The 18492-nt window shown below is 40.4% G+C and overlaps 1 protein-coding gene across 1 annotated transcript in view; it reads left to right on the top strand.

Annotated features, from left to right (window-relative positions):
• The window catches only part of unc13c (unc-13 homolog C (C. elegans)), a 140356-nt gene that overhangs the window by 107698 nt on the left and 14166 nt on the right, over window positions 1–18492 (top strand). The window contains exons 20-28 of the mRNA XM_030048203.1: window positions 451–547; window positions 1873–2016; window positions 2246–2323; window positions 4586–4663; window positions 9969–10057; window positions 10441–10578; window positions 12010–12133; window positions 12971–13030; window positions 15204–15284. Of these exons, the coding sequence (XP_029904063.1) occupies window positions 451–547; window positions 1873–2016; window positions 2246–2323; window positions 4586–4663; window positions 9969–10057; window positions 10441–10578; window positions 12010–12133; window positions 12971–13030; window positions 15204–15284 (889 nt within the window). The remainder of the gene's footprint in view (window positions 1–450; window positions 548–1872; window positions 2017–2245; window positions 2324–4585; window positions 4664–9968; window positions 10058–10440; window positions 10579–12009; window positions 12134–12970; window positions 13031–15203; window positions 15285–18492) is intronic.

Raw genomic sequence — 18492 nt, 5'->3', positions numbered from 1 at the left:
AATCATCAATGTGGACTTAAGAGGATTTTTGAAATTTGGTCTGGTGGGTTTATCTATGTGCTGAAAAAGATTTAGTTCCAGGCACTGTTCTTTTAATTTTTAGAGTTGTCAGACAGCCAGTCCAGGTTAACATCTGCCCTTTTTATTAACTCAGAGGAGGCATGCAGTGACCACAGCTTTGCAATGTCCCCCAAAGCATCAAAATGTGCTGAGGGGGGCAATACATACTAACAGTGGTCATGTGTGTGTCCCTACCAAGCCAGAGGTCCAACACAATATCCACACTCCGCCTCACTTACTTCTGCAGTCACACTTAAAAAGTTTGTATCCATCTATAGCAATGTCGTTATTTGGGACCTTAGGGGAAAGCCATGTTTCAGTCAGAACGAGGACGTCGTCTGGGGAGGTTTCATGTATCAAAACGTAAGACAGAAAGCTTTTATTTTCTAGGTGGTTCGAGCCATTTGTCATCCAGTGGCTTGACGAGAACGAGGACGTTGCCATGGATTTCCTCAATGGGGCACTGGAAAGGGACAAGAAGGACGGAGTGAGTGAAACAGTTCAATCATTTATTTTTTTTTTTTTCTATTTTACTTTTTTTTTTTTTTTACCTTTTCTTTAAGTCTGCATGAAGATCACACTCACAAGGATCACCCAGCAAGATTAAATTTACCCCCTCATGTGTGGGTGGAGAGTGTGGTGGTGAAAAAATGTAATACAATCAAAAAAAGGCAAGAGTTAAAATTAAATGTAAATTTTTAAAAAATATAATAACAGGAAGTTAATCATGTTTAAAAATGATATTTAGAATAGAAATGTCAGCAAAAGGAAGATAGGAGGCACAGTGCGAGGATAGTAGTTAATAAGATTACGCAGTAATAATGAGAAATGTTTAAAGGCAGCACAGGAGCAATGCAGAGAACATGTAGAAGAAATTAGATCTAGTTTTGCTATGAGATTATTTAAAACACAGCGTGGCACAACACTATTTTTGGGGTAAAGATTATATACTGTTTTTTAGTTTTACCGTAGAGAACCAAAAGCATGCCCAGCTCTCGGGAATGTGTAAAAACCTTAAAGAAAAAAGAAGAAGAAGAAAAAAAAAAGTTCATCCAATGTTGCCAACATTGTGAAGACAGGCACTAATTGAGTAGCCAGCATTAAACTCGGACGTAGCAGGAAGGAACATTTTCTGAGGATACTGCAGTCTGCTGAAAAACTGTATCATGCCTGCTTAGTTTTGCTGACAACAGAGTAAGCTATGGTTAGCGAAGTTAACAGTGTAAGCGGTTTGCAGGGATGGAGTCTAAAGATTTTGGCCTCCAGCCTGGTCTCTCCATTTGGCCGTCAACTCCATACCTTCACCATTAGCCCACTCTGGTTATTTAGGGCTATTATTCACGTGCGTGGACTGAAAATTCCCAGCCATGGGCTATTATGCAGGTCAAATTCCCACCTCTGGTCATTTGTTTTCAGCTCAGGATTTACGTGTTGCCACAATTAATGTAGCTTACCTCAGCAAGTAATAAGTACCTAACGTGCACAGGTGCTTTAACATAGGTTACCAGTTAACAACTAACAGCACAGCAGCATTGGCTAGCATCATTAACTGTGCATAGTGAATATTCTTTCTCTCTGTGAGTGATGCAGATGTGGATTACTTTTTATGTTTGATGGACTGTCCTCTTCACTATCTTAAAAAATGTTGTGTCAAGATGACATGCTGAAAGGTGTTAAGATATGAGATGCTCTCTCTCTCTTTCTCTCTCCTTGTCTCTCTCTTTCTCTCTGTCTCCTCTCTCCACCCATACACTCCTGTCTTCCTGCTCCCTTTCTCCATTTCCCTCCTTCCATTCCTCCTTGATGCTGTAGTTCCAGCAGACCTCCGAGCATGCCCTGTTTTCCTGTTCGGTGGTGGATGTGTTCACTCAACTCAATCAGAGCTTCGAGATCATCAAAAAGTTGGAGTGTCCAAACCCACAAGCTCTGGCCCACTTCATGTGCCGCTTCGCGAAGGTCAGGCTCTTTGGAAAGGCCTCCACTAAACTCTTGAGTACACTTGCAGACAGTAATAACTCACACTACAAGAGTTTGCCATTGATCTGAGAGGGACCTATGGGTATTTGCTTTCTGTTTGGTATCATCTGGTTATTAAGTTCTGAGTTTTCCACTGAGCTTCAGTGAATCTAATGATAGCACAGCAAACAAACCATAATTCTAAAAGTGTCTGTCTCCTTCCCCGCAGACTATCAACAAAGTTCTTCTGCAGTATGCCGCAATCATATCTAAGGACTTTCACTTGCATTTGAGCAAGGAGAACGTGGTAAGTGGCCACTCCGTGTCTGCCTGACTTTAATAGCAATGGTTTCATTGACCACTTCGCCGCAATGCAGACATCACTGTTTCTATAGTGACTATATTCAGTAGCAGGTGAGGTGGGGACCTTCGTGGAAATGTTTCAGACAGTAACCTTCTGTATATAGCCCAGTCTGTCCTAGGCTTAGCCCTGCCCTGTATTTTTTAATGCACTCAACAAAGTGTCTCCATTAACTATGAGGCAATTATTCATCTCACGGCCCATAGCTAATGGGGAAAATTCATTGGTATTTTCTGGGCTCCTTGTCTATTGTTTAATGTGACGGATGACAAAGCACAGAGACTTCTGAGAGGTCTAATTATCCATGCTGGTCTTTTAAGTTGAAGTGAAAGCTAACACACAGGGTACGAGTGGAAGAGGCATATGTTTCTTTGCAGTGTTGACAAGCTCATTACATTTGTCACCCAGAAAGCTTGAGGTGTCCATACTAGAGACAGAAGTCTCTAGCGTGGCAAACCTATAGAAACATGTAAATAGGAAAATTAAAACATAAATTAATAGGCCAATGGAAGGCTCTTGCCAAAATGTAACCAAATATATTTATTCTATTATATTGTTCAGCTGGCACTTTGTTGTGTTCTATATTGTGGAGCCATGTATAGTAATAATGTATCTGTCAGGCTTCCCTGCCAATCATCTATGGGATGAGAATTACTAAGTGTGTTACTATAGTTGAACAGTTTCCATCAGTTGTCATGTTTTATGTTGAATTTTAATTTCCTCTTCAGTTTGATTTCAGTTAGTTTTCAAATTTTGTTCACTTGTTGTATTGTAGACTGCCATAGTTTTAGCTTTATTTTGTTTCAGTTGAAGTTTTAGTTTTTCATTCATTCATTCTCTGCTTGGAGAGTGGTGGTATGTAGCTGTCTTGGGTCCATCCTGGCAGAAAAATACCTTTTTGCACAGTGTATAGGTGATGTATTGATAGTTGATCAGGACCCATGTTTTGATGTGTTGATAGTTGATCAGGGCCAGCTTAGTGTACCCTTAAGTTAATTTCAGAGGAAGACTTCTATGTTTATGTATATATTCAGTTTTTTCACTGGGCTTAGTTTCAGTTAACTACATTATCCCTGGTAAACAGCGAATTGTGCCCCCCTTGTGCGGTACAATACACAAATACTGAGTGCTGTTATGAATGGATGTCTTGGTACTGATCGTATTTGCCAATAATTTTTTTTAGCATCAGTCAAATCAGACAGCCTTCTCCTTTCTAGCTTTGTAATGCAATAAGTTGATAAGAGTGATTTGAGCACTTTCAAACAGCTTTGCACTTTTTCTTGCTATCTGTGGGCTTGACTGATATCACAGGGGTCTGTTACTCTGGCATTTAGCTGGTAGCTTAGGTCCAGTACCAATGAATCAGTGGACCAAGATCACTAATCTTCATCTTTCACCCTATTTCAAGCTAGAAGTATAGCTGAGTGGAATCGCCTTTGCTTTCATTCAGATTTAGAATATCTAATGTAATGCCACTCATATACAAATACGCACATAAATCTAGTAGATAGCAAGCCATTATGTCCTGCTGCTGAGACACTATTGACTGCTCTGTGTAATGAAAGACAACAGTCACTTTGCTCCTCTATGGTACAGAATTATCATTCTAGAGATATGCATTACAGCTATCATAGTTTTGGGGAGTTTTATTTTTGTTAATATTGTTTTTTAGGTAGTTGATATACATAATATTTCATGGACTAAAAACTTGTTTTTTTGTTTTCAGCCTCATGTCCCCCACAGAAAGCAGTGTGACTGATGTCATCTGGGTGACTTTTTGTGTAGCTGAGAATCAATACTGGCTGATATATTCAGTGCAGACATTTCTCTCCCTCTTGATAGTTGTCAGTGTTATGTAGGAACCTTGCATTTCCATATAGTCAGTGTGTTCACAACAAAGAATTCCTGGTGGATTTTTTTCAGTTGACACTAGTACGCTTTTTGACATGTTACTGTACTTTTTTGTTTCCAGTGATTTTGTTGGTCCCAAACTCATAAAGTATTACTTATAATGTTATTCACTTAAGAAAAATTGCATTTTTATGATACAAGTTGTTTGTAGCATATCAGCAATATTAAGGATTTGATAGCTTTGATATTCAGATCAAATAAGATGTAACTCTACACTTTACCACTCAAAGCATAGTGCAAAAATTCATTCATTGCTGTGCAAGGTCATGTATCTCCCCTGTCAATGCTCTCTTGCAGCCCTGCATCCTCCTCAACAACATTCAGCAGCTCCGAGTCCAACTGGAGAAGATGTTCGAATCCATGGGCGGCAAACAGGTCTGTGCTTTCCTTAGTGCATCGACTTGATGCAACTGTGTCAAGATGGGAGTTGATTGACTTCAATTTATGCAGTGGATTTTTTCTCAGATGAAAGACTGGAATTGTTTCGCCACAATAATAACAATGTATCAGGGTATTTTATTGTGATACATCATTGGGGCTTTGACCCAGCTCCTCTGGGCAAAGCATGGTCCTGCTACTCACTACACCACCCTGCTGCCAAATGATTGGTTCCTAATCTATTGTTATACTATTATTATTATGCAAATTACAGTTTTCGTTTACATTTGAGCTTCAGTGAGAGTGAATTGACCCCAGCTGTGACCTACTGTAATCTTTTCCCTCTGTGTATATCTGTCTAATGGACTAACAACTGACAACTGAATAACTGACATGTAGTTTATTTTATTATTACCTTTCCTACTATTACCCTCTACAGCTGTCCTTCTATAAATTCCTCTGTAGCCCATCACTGTTTCCCCACCTCTTATTCCCCTCTGTGCACTGTGTTTTGCGATAATGTTTTGTAAGTGTTGATATGACTCCTCTGAATCTGCGTGCTGAGTTTGAAACACTGTGGAGTATTTTCCCTCTTTTAACCATGTCAGTCTGTCAACGTGTCGTTCTAACCCTGAGAAACAGCAGCCACGACTCCTTACGACTTACACGCATGTTTCTCTTCAGTATCTAACGCCTGTCTTGCCCTGCGTTTTGTCTCCTGTCGATGTGTCTTCTGTTTCCCCCATTTCCCTTCTGTGCTGTCTCTCTGTCTCCAGGAGGAGGGGGTTGTGTCCTTCTGTAAGGTGTGTGAAATAGGCCTCTTTAACATCCCTTCCCACCATTTACTGAATGATACTAAAAAGCACGCCCCCTCCCCCCTCGTTTCTCCCTGCCACCCCTCACGCTCCTATGCTTCTCACCCCCCACCCCTTCAGCAGCATGTGCCACAGAGCATACGGAATCAGAATTACCCATCACCCTTTGGATAGGCTGCGAGAGCTCACCATCCCCAGCGCTCTGGGGATAGTGGCTCAACCCATCCGATCCCATCTTTATTTTTAGCTTGCTTTTTCCCCTCCTCTGCCACTTCTCTATCCATGGCTAATTTAACAGTGAGATTTATTTTTATTTTTTTATTTATTTATTTATTTTTTCTCAACCTGGAGCCTGGAGTCAGACGCTCACCGAGTCGCTGGTTGTGGTTTTGATCATCTCTATCTATTCCCAAGGCTGCAGCCACAAAATACGTCAGACAGGATTTTTCAGACCATGTTTGATGAGCTTCTCAAATACTTACAAATCTCCTCAGCAGTGCCCTCAGCTGAGGTGCTGCTGCCTTCTCACAACTAACAGAGCCAGGCCTGGATCACTCCCAGGACAAAATGCCCTGTTATTGGGCAATTAAGAATATTTTTCAGACTGTGTGCACATAAGGATTAAACCACTTCACATTTAGATGTGAATTATACAGCTGAGGTGTAATTGAAGTAAAAGTTTTTTCTATTAGGTATGCCTCTGTGTAGTGCTCATCACAGAATAGTTCCCCATCAGCAATTAGCTCCCAGAGAGCCAACCTAATTACCGAAAGCTGTTATCATGGCATTACCAATAACAGAGATTAGCAATAATCTCTCACAGTGCCCGCATTTATAAAATCACCATTAACTGATCTCTTCAGATTGGCATCAGGCATTATTTTGGGTGTTGGCCTGTGTGCTAATATATTTCTTCTCACATTTAGTGACGGCAGTCTATTAGACCTTTATTTACTGTTAATCATTTAGGACAAATTGTGTTTCAGAATAACAACCTGCTGGTGAGTAGATAGTGTTGAAACAGTCAGAGGGATACGCGGCTGGGCAGCTGTTGATAGGCTGTTAGCCAGAGAAGAGTTTGTACAGTAGGGGCTCTGGACGCCTGTCAGACTCAGTCAGTGTCCAGTGAAACTGGCGACCATGTAGCTGGATGCTCTACAGATTCCAAACCTGATGTTTCCACTGCATCAAGTTGGATCACCACAATAGTCAGATTGCCAAGACCAATAACTGCATTGGGATTTGTTTTGGCGACATTGGTGCAGAGACAAATTGACAGCAAAGAGTTCCACATTATAAACAGGACGTCACCGTGCAAAGGGACAGGGCAGGATATGATGTAAACTATAGACTTTAAATAATATTCTGCATTCTGAATGTTCTACATTCACCATCCAGTACTGGATATTATGTGACATTTTAAGATAATCCAAGACCTTAACCATAAACTGACATTTCTGAATATGCCTCTTTGATATTTTCATATTGCAAAGCTTTGCCACTTGGTGAGTCCCAGAACAGTCTGTGGCTGCCTTTGAAGAAAGGTCTTTCCGACAAGTGTGCAGTCTTCAGATAGACATTTGACTGCTGCATCAGGAATCATATGGAGTCAGTATGTACTTTTCTTATCTCATAATGCAACAGGTACCTCGGCTTATCTGACAGCAGGGTGAATCTCTTGTAGCCCCATTTCCCATAAAGAACAGCGTTCTTAAAAGAAAAGAGAATCTCAATTTCACAGACTGCAGATTACACCTCAGTCCAAAACTTTTCTGAGACCAAAGGGGGTAATAAAAGACCAAGCACAATTTTTCTGCTCTCACTTCAGAAGATGTTATCTGTTACTGAAACAGTAGTGAGATACCAGCTCCACTCTTAGGATGTGTATTGGTTGTGCTGGCTACTGTTTGCAAACCAAATTGCCCCTTGGGGACAATGAAGACCATCCAATCCAATCCAAACCTGAATGGGCAATTTTTTTTCTGTGACAGAAAAAATTTTGCATGAGCGGGCCAAAGACATGATATGCACATGTGTGTGTGCTCTCTCTCTCTCTCTCTCTCTCTCTCTCTCTCTCTCTCTCTCTTTCCCTCTCTCCCTCGCTCTCTCTCTCCCTCTCTCTCTCTCACACACACACACACACACACACACACACACAGATCTGCCCTGTTCCTCTGGATAGCAGCATGTCTGCGGTGTAACAGTGTGTATAAATGGTTTGGTTTACACATCTTCTTCGCAGCTGAGCCATCCTCCATTAGAATGTGTGAGATGAGCGGCTCCATGGCTAAGCTTATCGGGACTAATGTGATGATCTGTCATGCATGTGGTGCGGCGCCTGGCCTCACACATCCATCTCAGGCACTGAGCCTCAGTGTCTTGTGTTCTCCACCCCCATTTCAGGCATCAATATTTGGACATAGACACATGGCAAACATAATTCATATGCATACAGACGGAAACACAGTGACACAAACATGGATGCTCAGATATGCTATCATAGACACAGTGTGGATACACCCTCACAAACACCACGGTGCACACTCACATGCACCCACACACACAATGGCAACAAATACATTTTTCTCACAGTATGCCCAAAGTCATAGATAAACTAGATAAACAAGATAAACAAAATTATGTACTTATCTGTCCATCACATGCTCATGCATAAATACAGGTCTGCTACAAAAAACAAATATGCCAAGCAATGCATGGACACATAAACACTGTGAATTTAATTTGCAAAGCTGATTGTATGGGCTGTTAAGGGTATTTGGGTTGGGATCTTGAAAGTATGTGATGAATAGACAGGGAAATTAGAGACTCCAGTGCTAACCCACACAGGGATACTAGAGCTAAATGTTTGTCTATATATCATAGGGCACTAGGATGCACACCAGATGGATTTAAAGGAATACTTCACCCAAAAACTAAATATACCATTTCATCACGCTGAATTGTCTTTAATATCTGATGAAAAAGGTTTTTAATTACAAGCATCACGGACAACAAGGTTTTAAAAGATTGTAGCCATTTTTGTGACAATGGAATTGAACTTGGAATGGATTTCATCAGCTACACTGACACCTCCCATCAGTGTTGCCAATGAGTGAGTAGGACAAGCCGGAGGTGTGAAGTGGCTTATTTTGCAGTGTACCTGGTTTGGGACATAATGAACATACAAATAGAGAGTCAAAGACTTAGATTATGCTATGATTTGAAAAAGACATCTTTAATATCCTTTTTGCCACTCTTTGTGGAAGTCACCAATCAACTCCATTGTAACAAAAGTCGCTACAGTTTTTGGAACCATCCTTCTCCGTGAGGCACATGATTGAATTTTTTTCCAATGTCATTTAAGACAATTCAGGGTGAGTAAATGATGCAAAACGTATAGCTTTTTGGGAAAAGTATTCCTAACGAGGCTTCTAATGAAGCTTACCCACTGCCATAAATCAAGAACTGCCAGACACCCAGTTACTTGCAATCATTTCCTACAGAAAACAAACACACAACAAAAATTCTGGCTAATACTGCCTGAGTAACAATTATGCTCCTAAAAATAAAAACTCTAATACAAGATTGGTTACAAAAAAAACCCAAGTACTTTAATAAGTCAGCTTTTTTTTAAATACAAGGATTTATGTGTATGGGTATCTTGGGATGGAAACTTTATTTCCCTGAGATGTTACAGTAGCAAAACTGGCCAGCAACATGCTGAACAGTTTCTGCTATAACTTATATAATTCAGTCAGGACAACTGACATATAAGAAATGTATTTATTAAATGATGAGGCATGACAATGGGTTTTACTTTGGTAGACTAGATCTGCTTTTATGTTAGCTGCTACGCACATTTAGTTCATAAATCACTGCTGCATATGCATACTTGGAAGAGAGAAAAGCAATCCTTGAACATAAAAACAGATCTAAGCAGGTGTAGCTGGGGGTGGAGGTGGGTTAAAGTGATGCTGTAATGCATAAGAAGCAGCAGCATGGCAGCTTGACAAGCAACCTGTCAAGGTAAACTGATGTGATATTAAAAGGGTTTCAAATTGAGGGAGTTTGGGAGTGATGATCAGTCAAAGCACGCCAGTCAGGAAGCAATCAGCTGATGGTACATGGACAGTGTCCTGACTGAACTAGCTCTGCTCAATAGTGCTCAACAAAATTGTTCCTTTTGAGGTGACCACTATACTGTAGCTGGCTGCTTCCATGCTGGTACTCAAGACTTGGCGAGCAGTTACCATTGCAGCACTCAAGCGGTGAGCTGTCCATTTGTATTCAGAGTGCTATTCTGTACAGATGGCAGGCAGTATGAGTGGGAGGCCACCAGCCAGGCTGGGTACCTCTCCTCTGTGCCTGTACTCTTCCCCAACACCCCCACCCTGGTTGAGGCATCCTCCAGAGATACTGAGATCTAGTCAGTGTGGTATCATGTATGTAATGTAATGATATAGTGACACTCTGTCCTCTTCTGACAGCTGGATGCGGAGGCCAGTGATCTGCTAAAGGAGCTGCAGAATAAACTCAACACAGTGCTAGATGAGCTCAGCGGAGTGTTTGGCTCCAGGTGAGCGTGAGAGAGTGTGACACAACGTGTGTATGTGCTTTTTTGTTTTTCTGTGTCTGTCTGTACCATTTTTATTAAGGCAAATGTCTCTATATCCTGTTAGAGTGCTGTCAGAGAAATAGTTTCTGTACAGTTATTGAAAGATATGTACTCAAAATTTGCTCAGTCTCTTGCAGTGTAAACAATGTGTCCAGTATGCGTCCCAAGTTGAAAAAATAAAAACTCAGCAATAGCGAAAGACAGTCATGCTCCTAACACGTTTTTAATAATCTAATGACATCAGCAGGGGGCCCAAGTAGCTTCTTCTGAAAGCATCTGCTGAGTGCTACAAGACCAAAAATATAAGTGGGTCTGAAAAATGTCCCTATTTTTCCACCACTCAGTTTCAAACCTGTGATTGAAGACTGTGTGAAGCAGATGAACCAGGAGCTGGTGCAGATGAAAGGTTCGGCCAAAGGGAGCAATGCTGCTATGGATGCGGAGACTGTCCTCCGGCCTCTCATGGACCTCTTGGATAAAAAGTAAGTATCTGTAAATATTTGTAAATATGAGCTGGTGTTAAAGCTTTACACATGGATTAGAATATGTAAAAAACATAATAAAATAATAATAAAATCAGTGATCCAAATAGCTTTACATTCCATACTGAGACACATGGTGTAAGGACACAAGAATGTCTCACATAGCGCAGAGGTGAGGCGATAAAGTTGGCGGTGAGATCAGCCCGTGTCTATCTTGAACCACTATTCCTTCATTTAGGATGAATATTTCACCTTTGCTCTGTTTCTGTTTCTAATCCTGGTGCAGTTCATTTGTGGACCCACAGTGGTGCTAGTGAAATGAGTGACATGAAATATAGAAATCCAGTAGGATAATAATCATTACAGCTGTTGCTCAAGAAAAAAAAAATGAAATGGCAGACAGTGGCTCTGTTTGGATCTTCCTTGATACCTGCCTTCCTCATAAGGTACTTTTTTGACTGTAGGTTGCAAAGAAAGTAATAATTTTAGACTGGCTTCCTAGAGATCATATCACTACTGTTAATGTTACACACTGCCAGATATCACGCTAACCCTTTAATGGGCTTTGCTGCAGTAGTGGTGCTGTCACTAACTAGCTGATCTGTGCCAAAATGCTAAATTGAGTAAAAATAATTTCATCAGCATTCCTGAAGCAAGAGACTGTATTAAAATGAAGTAAAATTATTTCCAATTGATTTGTTTTGGAAAACTTTTTCTCAATGTGTCTGCCATTCATTTTAGCAGCTTTTGGTGAAGTTTTGTTTGTCTTTGCTGATGTTGCAAGGTGTTGTGGGATGTCCTCCTTCAGAACCACTTTATCCTTCATGTAATATTGGCCAAAATGACTCTGGACATAAAATGGATGCTTCTTGTTTGTACTAACAGTACTATGACTTGGATTTTTTCACTCTTTTCCTGGAAATAGTACCTAAATAGAACAAATCCTTGTGTTTGGGACAGAGCCAGTGGTTGAATAAAGAAAGGCTTGTTCCTGCCTACTTTACAAGAGCAGCATCCTCTTTTGAATATTGTTATCAATCCAGGAGTCAATGCAGGAATTGTATTTACTTCTTTGACATTCTTTAAAGAGCCACAGAGTTGGTATGTTGCAACTAAGCTCTACGAATCGCTCTCAGCCACTTGTCAAAGCAACATTGAGGCCAATGGGGTATTACAGAGAATCCTCTTAATGATATGGAAATGCTAAATCCTTCCTCCTATCTCCCAGACCATGCTTTTACAATAGGCTGAGATTAAAATGTTAAGCTGCTGCATTTACTCAGTGTATCATGGGCGTTCTTATGTTTTTCCTCAACCTGGGGCATATGTTAGCTATGAAGACATCATGGCTTGGAGCCCCACAGCCTTGACTTTGCAAGAAGTGCTTGAAGTCATGACCTGACAATTGCACTCCTTTTTGCTGCTTTTCAGCTTGATGCTATTTGCCAAGATTTGTGAGAAGACTGTGCTAAAACGAGTCCTCAAAGAGCTGTGGAAGATTGTGCTGAACACCATCGAGAGAACAATTGTTCTGCCCCCACTCAGTGACCAGAGTGTGAGTTTAATCACTTATTTCTCTGTCTCTCTTCCTCTGTCTGTCTGTATCTCCCTGTCTGTCTCCATCCATTCATCTCTCTCTCTTTCTCTGTTCCCTTGCTAACACTCTCCAATTACATATAGTAGATGGAGTAACATGGCCTTTCCCAATCTTTGCACACAGTTAGTGATATTGTCATACTATTAATCTTTTTGTAAGAGCAGAAGGCACATTTTAAACTCAGAGATATCTCATTTAGACTGTGGAATGCCCTGCCTGAGGAATTTAGGATCGCTAATTCAGCGTCATCTTTTAAATACTTCTTAAGGCTGCACTAGGCCAGACCTTTTATAAAAATACACTCATTTTATCACAGAGAAGGGTGTCCCATCTCATGAAACTAAAATTAGTAGGCCTTCCCTGCTTACTCAATTTAAATTCTGTTTTCCAGTGTGTGCACTGGTGGGAAAGTATTGAATTGAAACATAAAAGCAAAATATGTAACTTTGTCCTAATGTTATATATTGTGCCTCTATTGTCCCTCTGGTAAAAGTAACAGGCCGGCTCTGGTTGTTAAACAGGAGTGTTGTGTCCAGTTTACTGATGTCACATCTCAGTATTTCAGGGTGCTACAATTCATACAGTTCTCAAACATTTACTTTGTCATTTGGAGCCACCAATGTGCAAAGTTGCCTAATGCAGTTTTTACTTGCTCTCCCATTACATATAAATATATATAGGATTTTGAATAAGGGCTATAAGAAAAGTTTATTATTATTAACATCGTCATTATTTTGGCATAAAATGGGAACAACATCGTAAGCTACCTTTCTTTTCCCTTTGTCTCTCCAACAGCAAGGAGCTCAGATGATATTCAACGCTGCCAAGGACTTAGGACAGCTGTCCAAACTGAAGGTAATTTTTGGACGAGGCCATTGTGTGTGTTGTGTGCATCCCCAGTCTCATCACGGCACTGAAACCTCCTATTGGTATCTTTCTGTGATTCCAAAGGGATTTCTCGCAGCTTAGTTGATTTGCCGTCATCTCAGCTTTAGAACATGCAACATGTCTGCATTAGGCTGTGCTGAGATCTCCTGACCTGTTGATCAAGGATTATGCTTTATATTTTACATATTGGAAACATGGCATATGTAGACAGGCACCGAGTAGATTCCTGTTCCATTACAGTTAACTCAAAAGCAGTGAGTTTCTCTTCGGGACTGTCAATACTGAAAAAGGGATTCCTTCTTACTTGGTAGCCAGCAAGATGTGTACCTAAAACTGTAATTAAAAATTGCAATTTATCAATGGAGGGACGAGTGACCTAAGCTGCACCCAAGCCTGTGCTCCCATGTAAACCTTATGTAGGAGTAAAACATGCAGTATGCTTATACACTGCAGCAAGATTTACATTGTGTCCTGATATGGGTAGTAAATTGTGTCAGGTTGAAACAGGGTTTAGTAGGCTGTGCTTTGGCAATGTACAATATAGGTCAATGCTACACCAGGCCTGGCTGGTTTCTAATTGCTGCTTTGACCTGAAGATATTTCTTCCTTCCCTTCCTGGGAAATGAAGTGTTGGAATGGATCGATGTAAAGGTTTCACCATGATGAAACTAATAAACCTGATGTGGGAGTACCTCAGAAAGAGAGCTGCTTAGCACTGAGTCATACAACGGCTGTGCACTGTCAATGTGTGTTCATGTGTTTGTGTGTGTGTGTATGCATGTGGGTGTGTGAGTGTGTGTGTCTGTGTTTGTGTGTGTGTTTGGTGGGGGTGATCTCGGATGGTTCTCGGATGTCCTTTGAGGCAACAGCTGTGTACCCTGCATCAGCACACAGATGGGTGTCTCCTTCCCATACGCACTCGAGTGATTAATCACCCTCTTGTTAATTCTGATTATAATTGATTATCTTCTGATTGCCTCACTCGATTTATTCTTTACATGAGGTCCATTAGGTACATATGCTGTTAGAATTTGTGTGTATGTGTGTGTGTGTACATGTGCACGTGCATGTGATGATCTGTTGTTGATGAGCTCAAGTGAAAAGTGCTGCTTCTTGCTATGCTGTCAGGTACAATCACAAATATCATTAGGTTTCCACTACGCAATTGTTTATAAACTTCATTTCTGAGTTATTTAGATCATTTGTGTAATTGTGACACAGTACATAGCTGCTATACTGGCTCCTGTTTTCAGCTACTGTAAAATAAACAGTTTCCAGTATGCTTTTTTTCCTTGGCAAGGAACCTCTTAAAATTTGGATGTCGTACCTCCCAGACTCATGAACCGAGTGTAACATAACTGAACTGTGTGAATACCATGTCACATTACAGTGAATGTGCCATGACTTTTGACCCGTGAAAGGTTACGCATTCATCGAATAATAAAACCTACTCAAACTGAAGCATTGTTTGTCTGAAATAAATAAAACGTGGAGCAGTGGTGCTGTATGCAGCCTCACTTTGACAGTCCTGCTGTCTGATAACTGTTCTACTTTGTATTGCTCCTCTCTGCTGATGAAGGTATTAGGGTGTTATGGTGTTATCCGCTTCCCACAATTCTGTCTAAACCTGAGAAAAAGATAACCAAATTCCATTTAATAAAATCAATAATATTGACCCACCTAGCCCCACTGATGTGAAAAAGTAAGTATCTCCTTTCATTTCTTCCTATTTGAACCAGTTAGTCCAAATTCAAAGCGAAGTAAAACACCTTGGCAATCGGGAGGTGTCACAAGCTAATTGCATTTACAAATCAGGGACCCTACAGTCTGAAATGGCAAAATGATGTCTTCGATTATTAAAATAAGTCGGTTATGGAAGAGCTAGCCTTGAAAGGAAAAGGCTTATGCACAGCAGACCAATCAGTGTCTGCAAGGACCAAGGTTGTGCTGTAATAAACTGTAATAAATAAATGCTAAAACACAGAGCACCAAGGCTCACCATTTCATCCCACTGGATGAATATTTTAAAATGAAAAAAAAAAAAAAATCTGACCTGTGTGAAATACTATACTGCATATTTGAGCTGTATGTTTTTATTTTATTCTAGCTACTAGATTATTTTTTTTTTTCATCCCTCCAGGAACATGTAATCCGAGAGGAAGCCAGAAGCCTGACTCCACGCCAGTGTGCAGCCATGGACCTTGTGCTTCCCACCATCAAGGTGAGTTTCCTACTGGGTTACATTGTTGCTCATTGGCTGAGCTGTTGAGCTTGAGAAGGAAAGCAGAGCTACATTAGTATCACATCCCAAACACATTACATGTGCCTATGGATGTGATGGGTCCCCTGTTCACCATTCTTCCTGTCACTTTCCATCATGTATTGGCTAGTAAAGCAGAAATGTAACACGTGACAAGCAGTGAGGTAAAGACTGAAAGCTCAGCGAGCTATCTGAGTAGTAATATATATGTTCAAGCTTTAATAGGCCACATGAATAAAGATACGCTTAAATTACTAAAGATACGCTTAAATTACACATGGACAAATATACAACATAGAAATTTATGTTGGGTCATTGCAATAAAAATACTAAGAACTTAAATCTAGTATTCTGAAAATTACACATTGTTATTCATTTATTTATTTATTTCAGCTTCATCAGCTTCATCAGACCTAACCACAGAAAATAATGTTTCAAACAATGTTCTACACACGTGTTTGCCTGATCCTTAGTCCTGTTTGGCAACAGACCCAAAAAGATGCTGGTTACAGGAGGTGGTCACAGATATTAATTTGATGATATAGTAGCTCTTTGTTCTAGATGGGAAATGTTTGTAAGAGAATGATGCACCTAAACTAAATCCTTTCAAATAATACTGTCATAATTTTAAATACTTGATATTATGCTAGAAATCACCCATCCGAGGCACTACAATTAATACAGAGGAGTACAGAAAGCTGGAAAAGGCTGCCCACCTGAAAAATCGGTGGGCTGTTGTCTTATTAATTTATGACACCTTTTTACTTCCACGTGGCTATTTGTGGTCAGGGAATATGAGGCAATTGCAAGACCAAGCCATATTTCTCCCGGGACAAAAGTCAGTTATGGAGAGGTGCCATGGGATGAATGCTGCACTGTGAAAGTGCTGGGAAAACTAATTGATTCTGGTGTCTCCAAGGAGACCACCTGCAGGTGCAGATCAATCATGCCTCTGAAATTCTCTTCATCAGTATTCCAATGAAAACAGCCAATTAACACAGTTCAGTAATGCCTTTAGGAGAGCTTGGCCAGTCAGAGCAAGAAAGGCCATGCACAGGTTTACTTGAAGATTTTATGCCTGCAATATGGAAAGTGAGAGAGAGGGAGAATGGTACAAACAGAGAGAGAGAGAGAGAGAGAGAGTGTCAGGGGTGGAGGAAGGTGTAGGACCCAAATGCAGGAGCCAGGAGGCACAAAGTTCAGCAACAAAAATATATTTAATTTAATCACCAGAAGCCCAGGGAACACAAGGCAGGAATGACCAAAGAGCACAATACAATACAATAAACCAACAAGGAACATAAGTCAAAACAGGACTTAAATGCACAAGAACTAATGATCAAACAAGACACACCTGGGGAAGGGGCTGGAGCACAAGACAGGAGAACATACCCTGCGTTCCAAATCGCATACTTATACTTTTTACTTTTAGTATGTACTGCAGCTGCCCTTACAAAGTATGTAGTTTAATATGAAATATGCATGCATATGCATACTATTGGGGCACACTACATACATCGTCCCTGAAGTCCGCCCCTCTTGCTCACTTCCGCCGCCGCCTGTAGCGGCAAATTTGTATGTTGTTGTCAAAATGCCGGTGCTGTTTCATACTGCACTGCCGTCTGTCATATTTCTTATCTTCTGTCTTCCTGTCGCTTCTGCTGTCACTGAGCGAGTTTTGTGCGATATGTGTGCTTTGTTGTCGTCCGTATGTGGGCGTGGCTTGTACATGCAACTCAGTCAGTGCGACGTAACGTCCGCTGCGCATAGGATTGTGGGTCAGAATGGCCAGAGCAGCCTGCTGAAATCCATACTGCGAAATCTGACCGGATGTAGTAGAACATCCTGGTACTCTTGGCATACTGCATCTGACATACTATGTATTGGGACATACTAAATCTTTTTTTCTCCTACTAAATAGTATGGTAGTATGAGTATTGGAACACAGGGACAGAGTATAGGCTGAGGTAAAACACTGGGAGGGATCAGAACAATCAGGGATAATTGACAGACACAGGACAGGTGTGGCACCGGGAGGAGCAAACAAGACACAGGTGAAAATCACTAAAAAGAACCAGGCAAAAGAAACACACATGAAACAGATACAAGACCTAACAAAACACAAAACCATGACAGAGAGAGAGAGAGGTGGTTGAGTGATTTAGAGAGTGAATGAAGAGAGGAAGTTTTAGATTATCAAATACAATTGATCACAAAACTAAAGCAATTTTAAATTAGCACCAGATAGTTAACTCAGGGGCGCATATTAACCAACGAAACATATATATATATTTTGATATGTTGGCTGTTATATCTGTGATGTACACAATTTAATATATTAAGTATACCTACATACAAATATATTTGCATATGCACTGATAAACAGTATATCTTAGAATCATAAAATATCCATGAGAAATACACCATAATGCATGACTATGCATGACTGCTGGTTGAATAGATAATGGATAGATGGATGGATGGATAGATAATGGAACACACACACACACACACACACATGTATATCTATATCTATATATCTCGCTATATCTATCTATCTATCTATCTATCTATCTATATATATATATATATATATATATATATATATATATATATATATATGCATACATGTGTGCGTGTGTGAGAGTGTTTGAGAATGCATTGAGTGATGATCCCATTGACAGTATGGTTTACCCAGAATTAAACTGAGAATGAACTTTGAACCAGTGAACTATAATGGATGAGATTATGGGTAGATGCATTTGCCCAGAAGAACCCACATCTGGCAAAAATAGCATTCAGTCCATTCAAATGTTTTCCAATAATGCATAATTTGTTCCTTTCTTTAGAGTATCTCTGAACTCTGAGTGATTGTATAAAAGAAACTCAGCTGCTCTGTCTGTCTAACTAAATCCAGCTTGGCCATATTAGAGACAGTATTTTCAACTTTTACTTTTCCAGGGTGAGGGGGTGTTGAGCACATGCAGTATGTGCATTTCTATCATCATCCCTCTACACCAATGTATGTTTAAATGCCTTGGGGAAGTGGAGAGCATTACTCTTTCACTTTTCTCACCCATATTTTCACAGCAGGTTTAGGGATTCAGCCTGGTGACATTCTGGTCACATCCCCGACTCACTAACTTTTCAGCTACTGCCTCCACAGAGA

Source organism: Myripristis murdjan, chromosome 3 (assembly GCF_902150065.1).
Source record: "Myripristis murdjan chromosome 3, fMyrMur1.1, whole genome shotgun sequence".
Taxonomy (NCBI): Eukaryota; Metazoa; Chordata; class Actinopteri; order Holocentriformes; family Holocentridae; genus Myripristis; species Myripristis murdjan.
The sequence above is the reverse complement of the archived record's forward strand: the minus strand, read 5'-3'. Positions and strand labels throughout refer to the sequence as shown.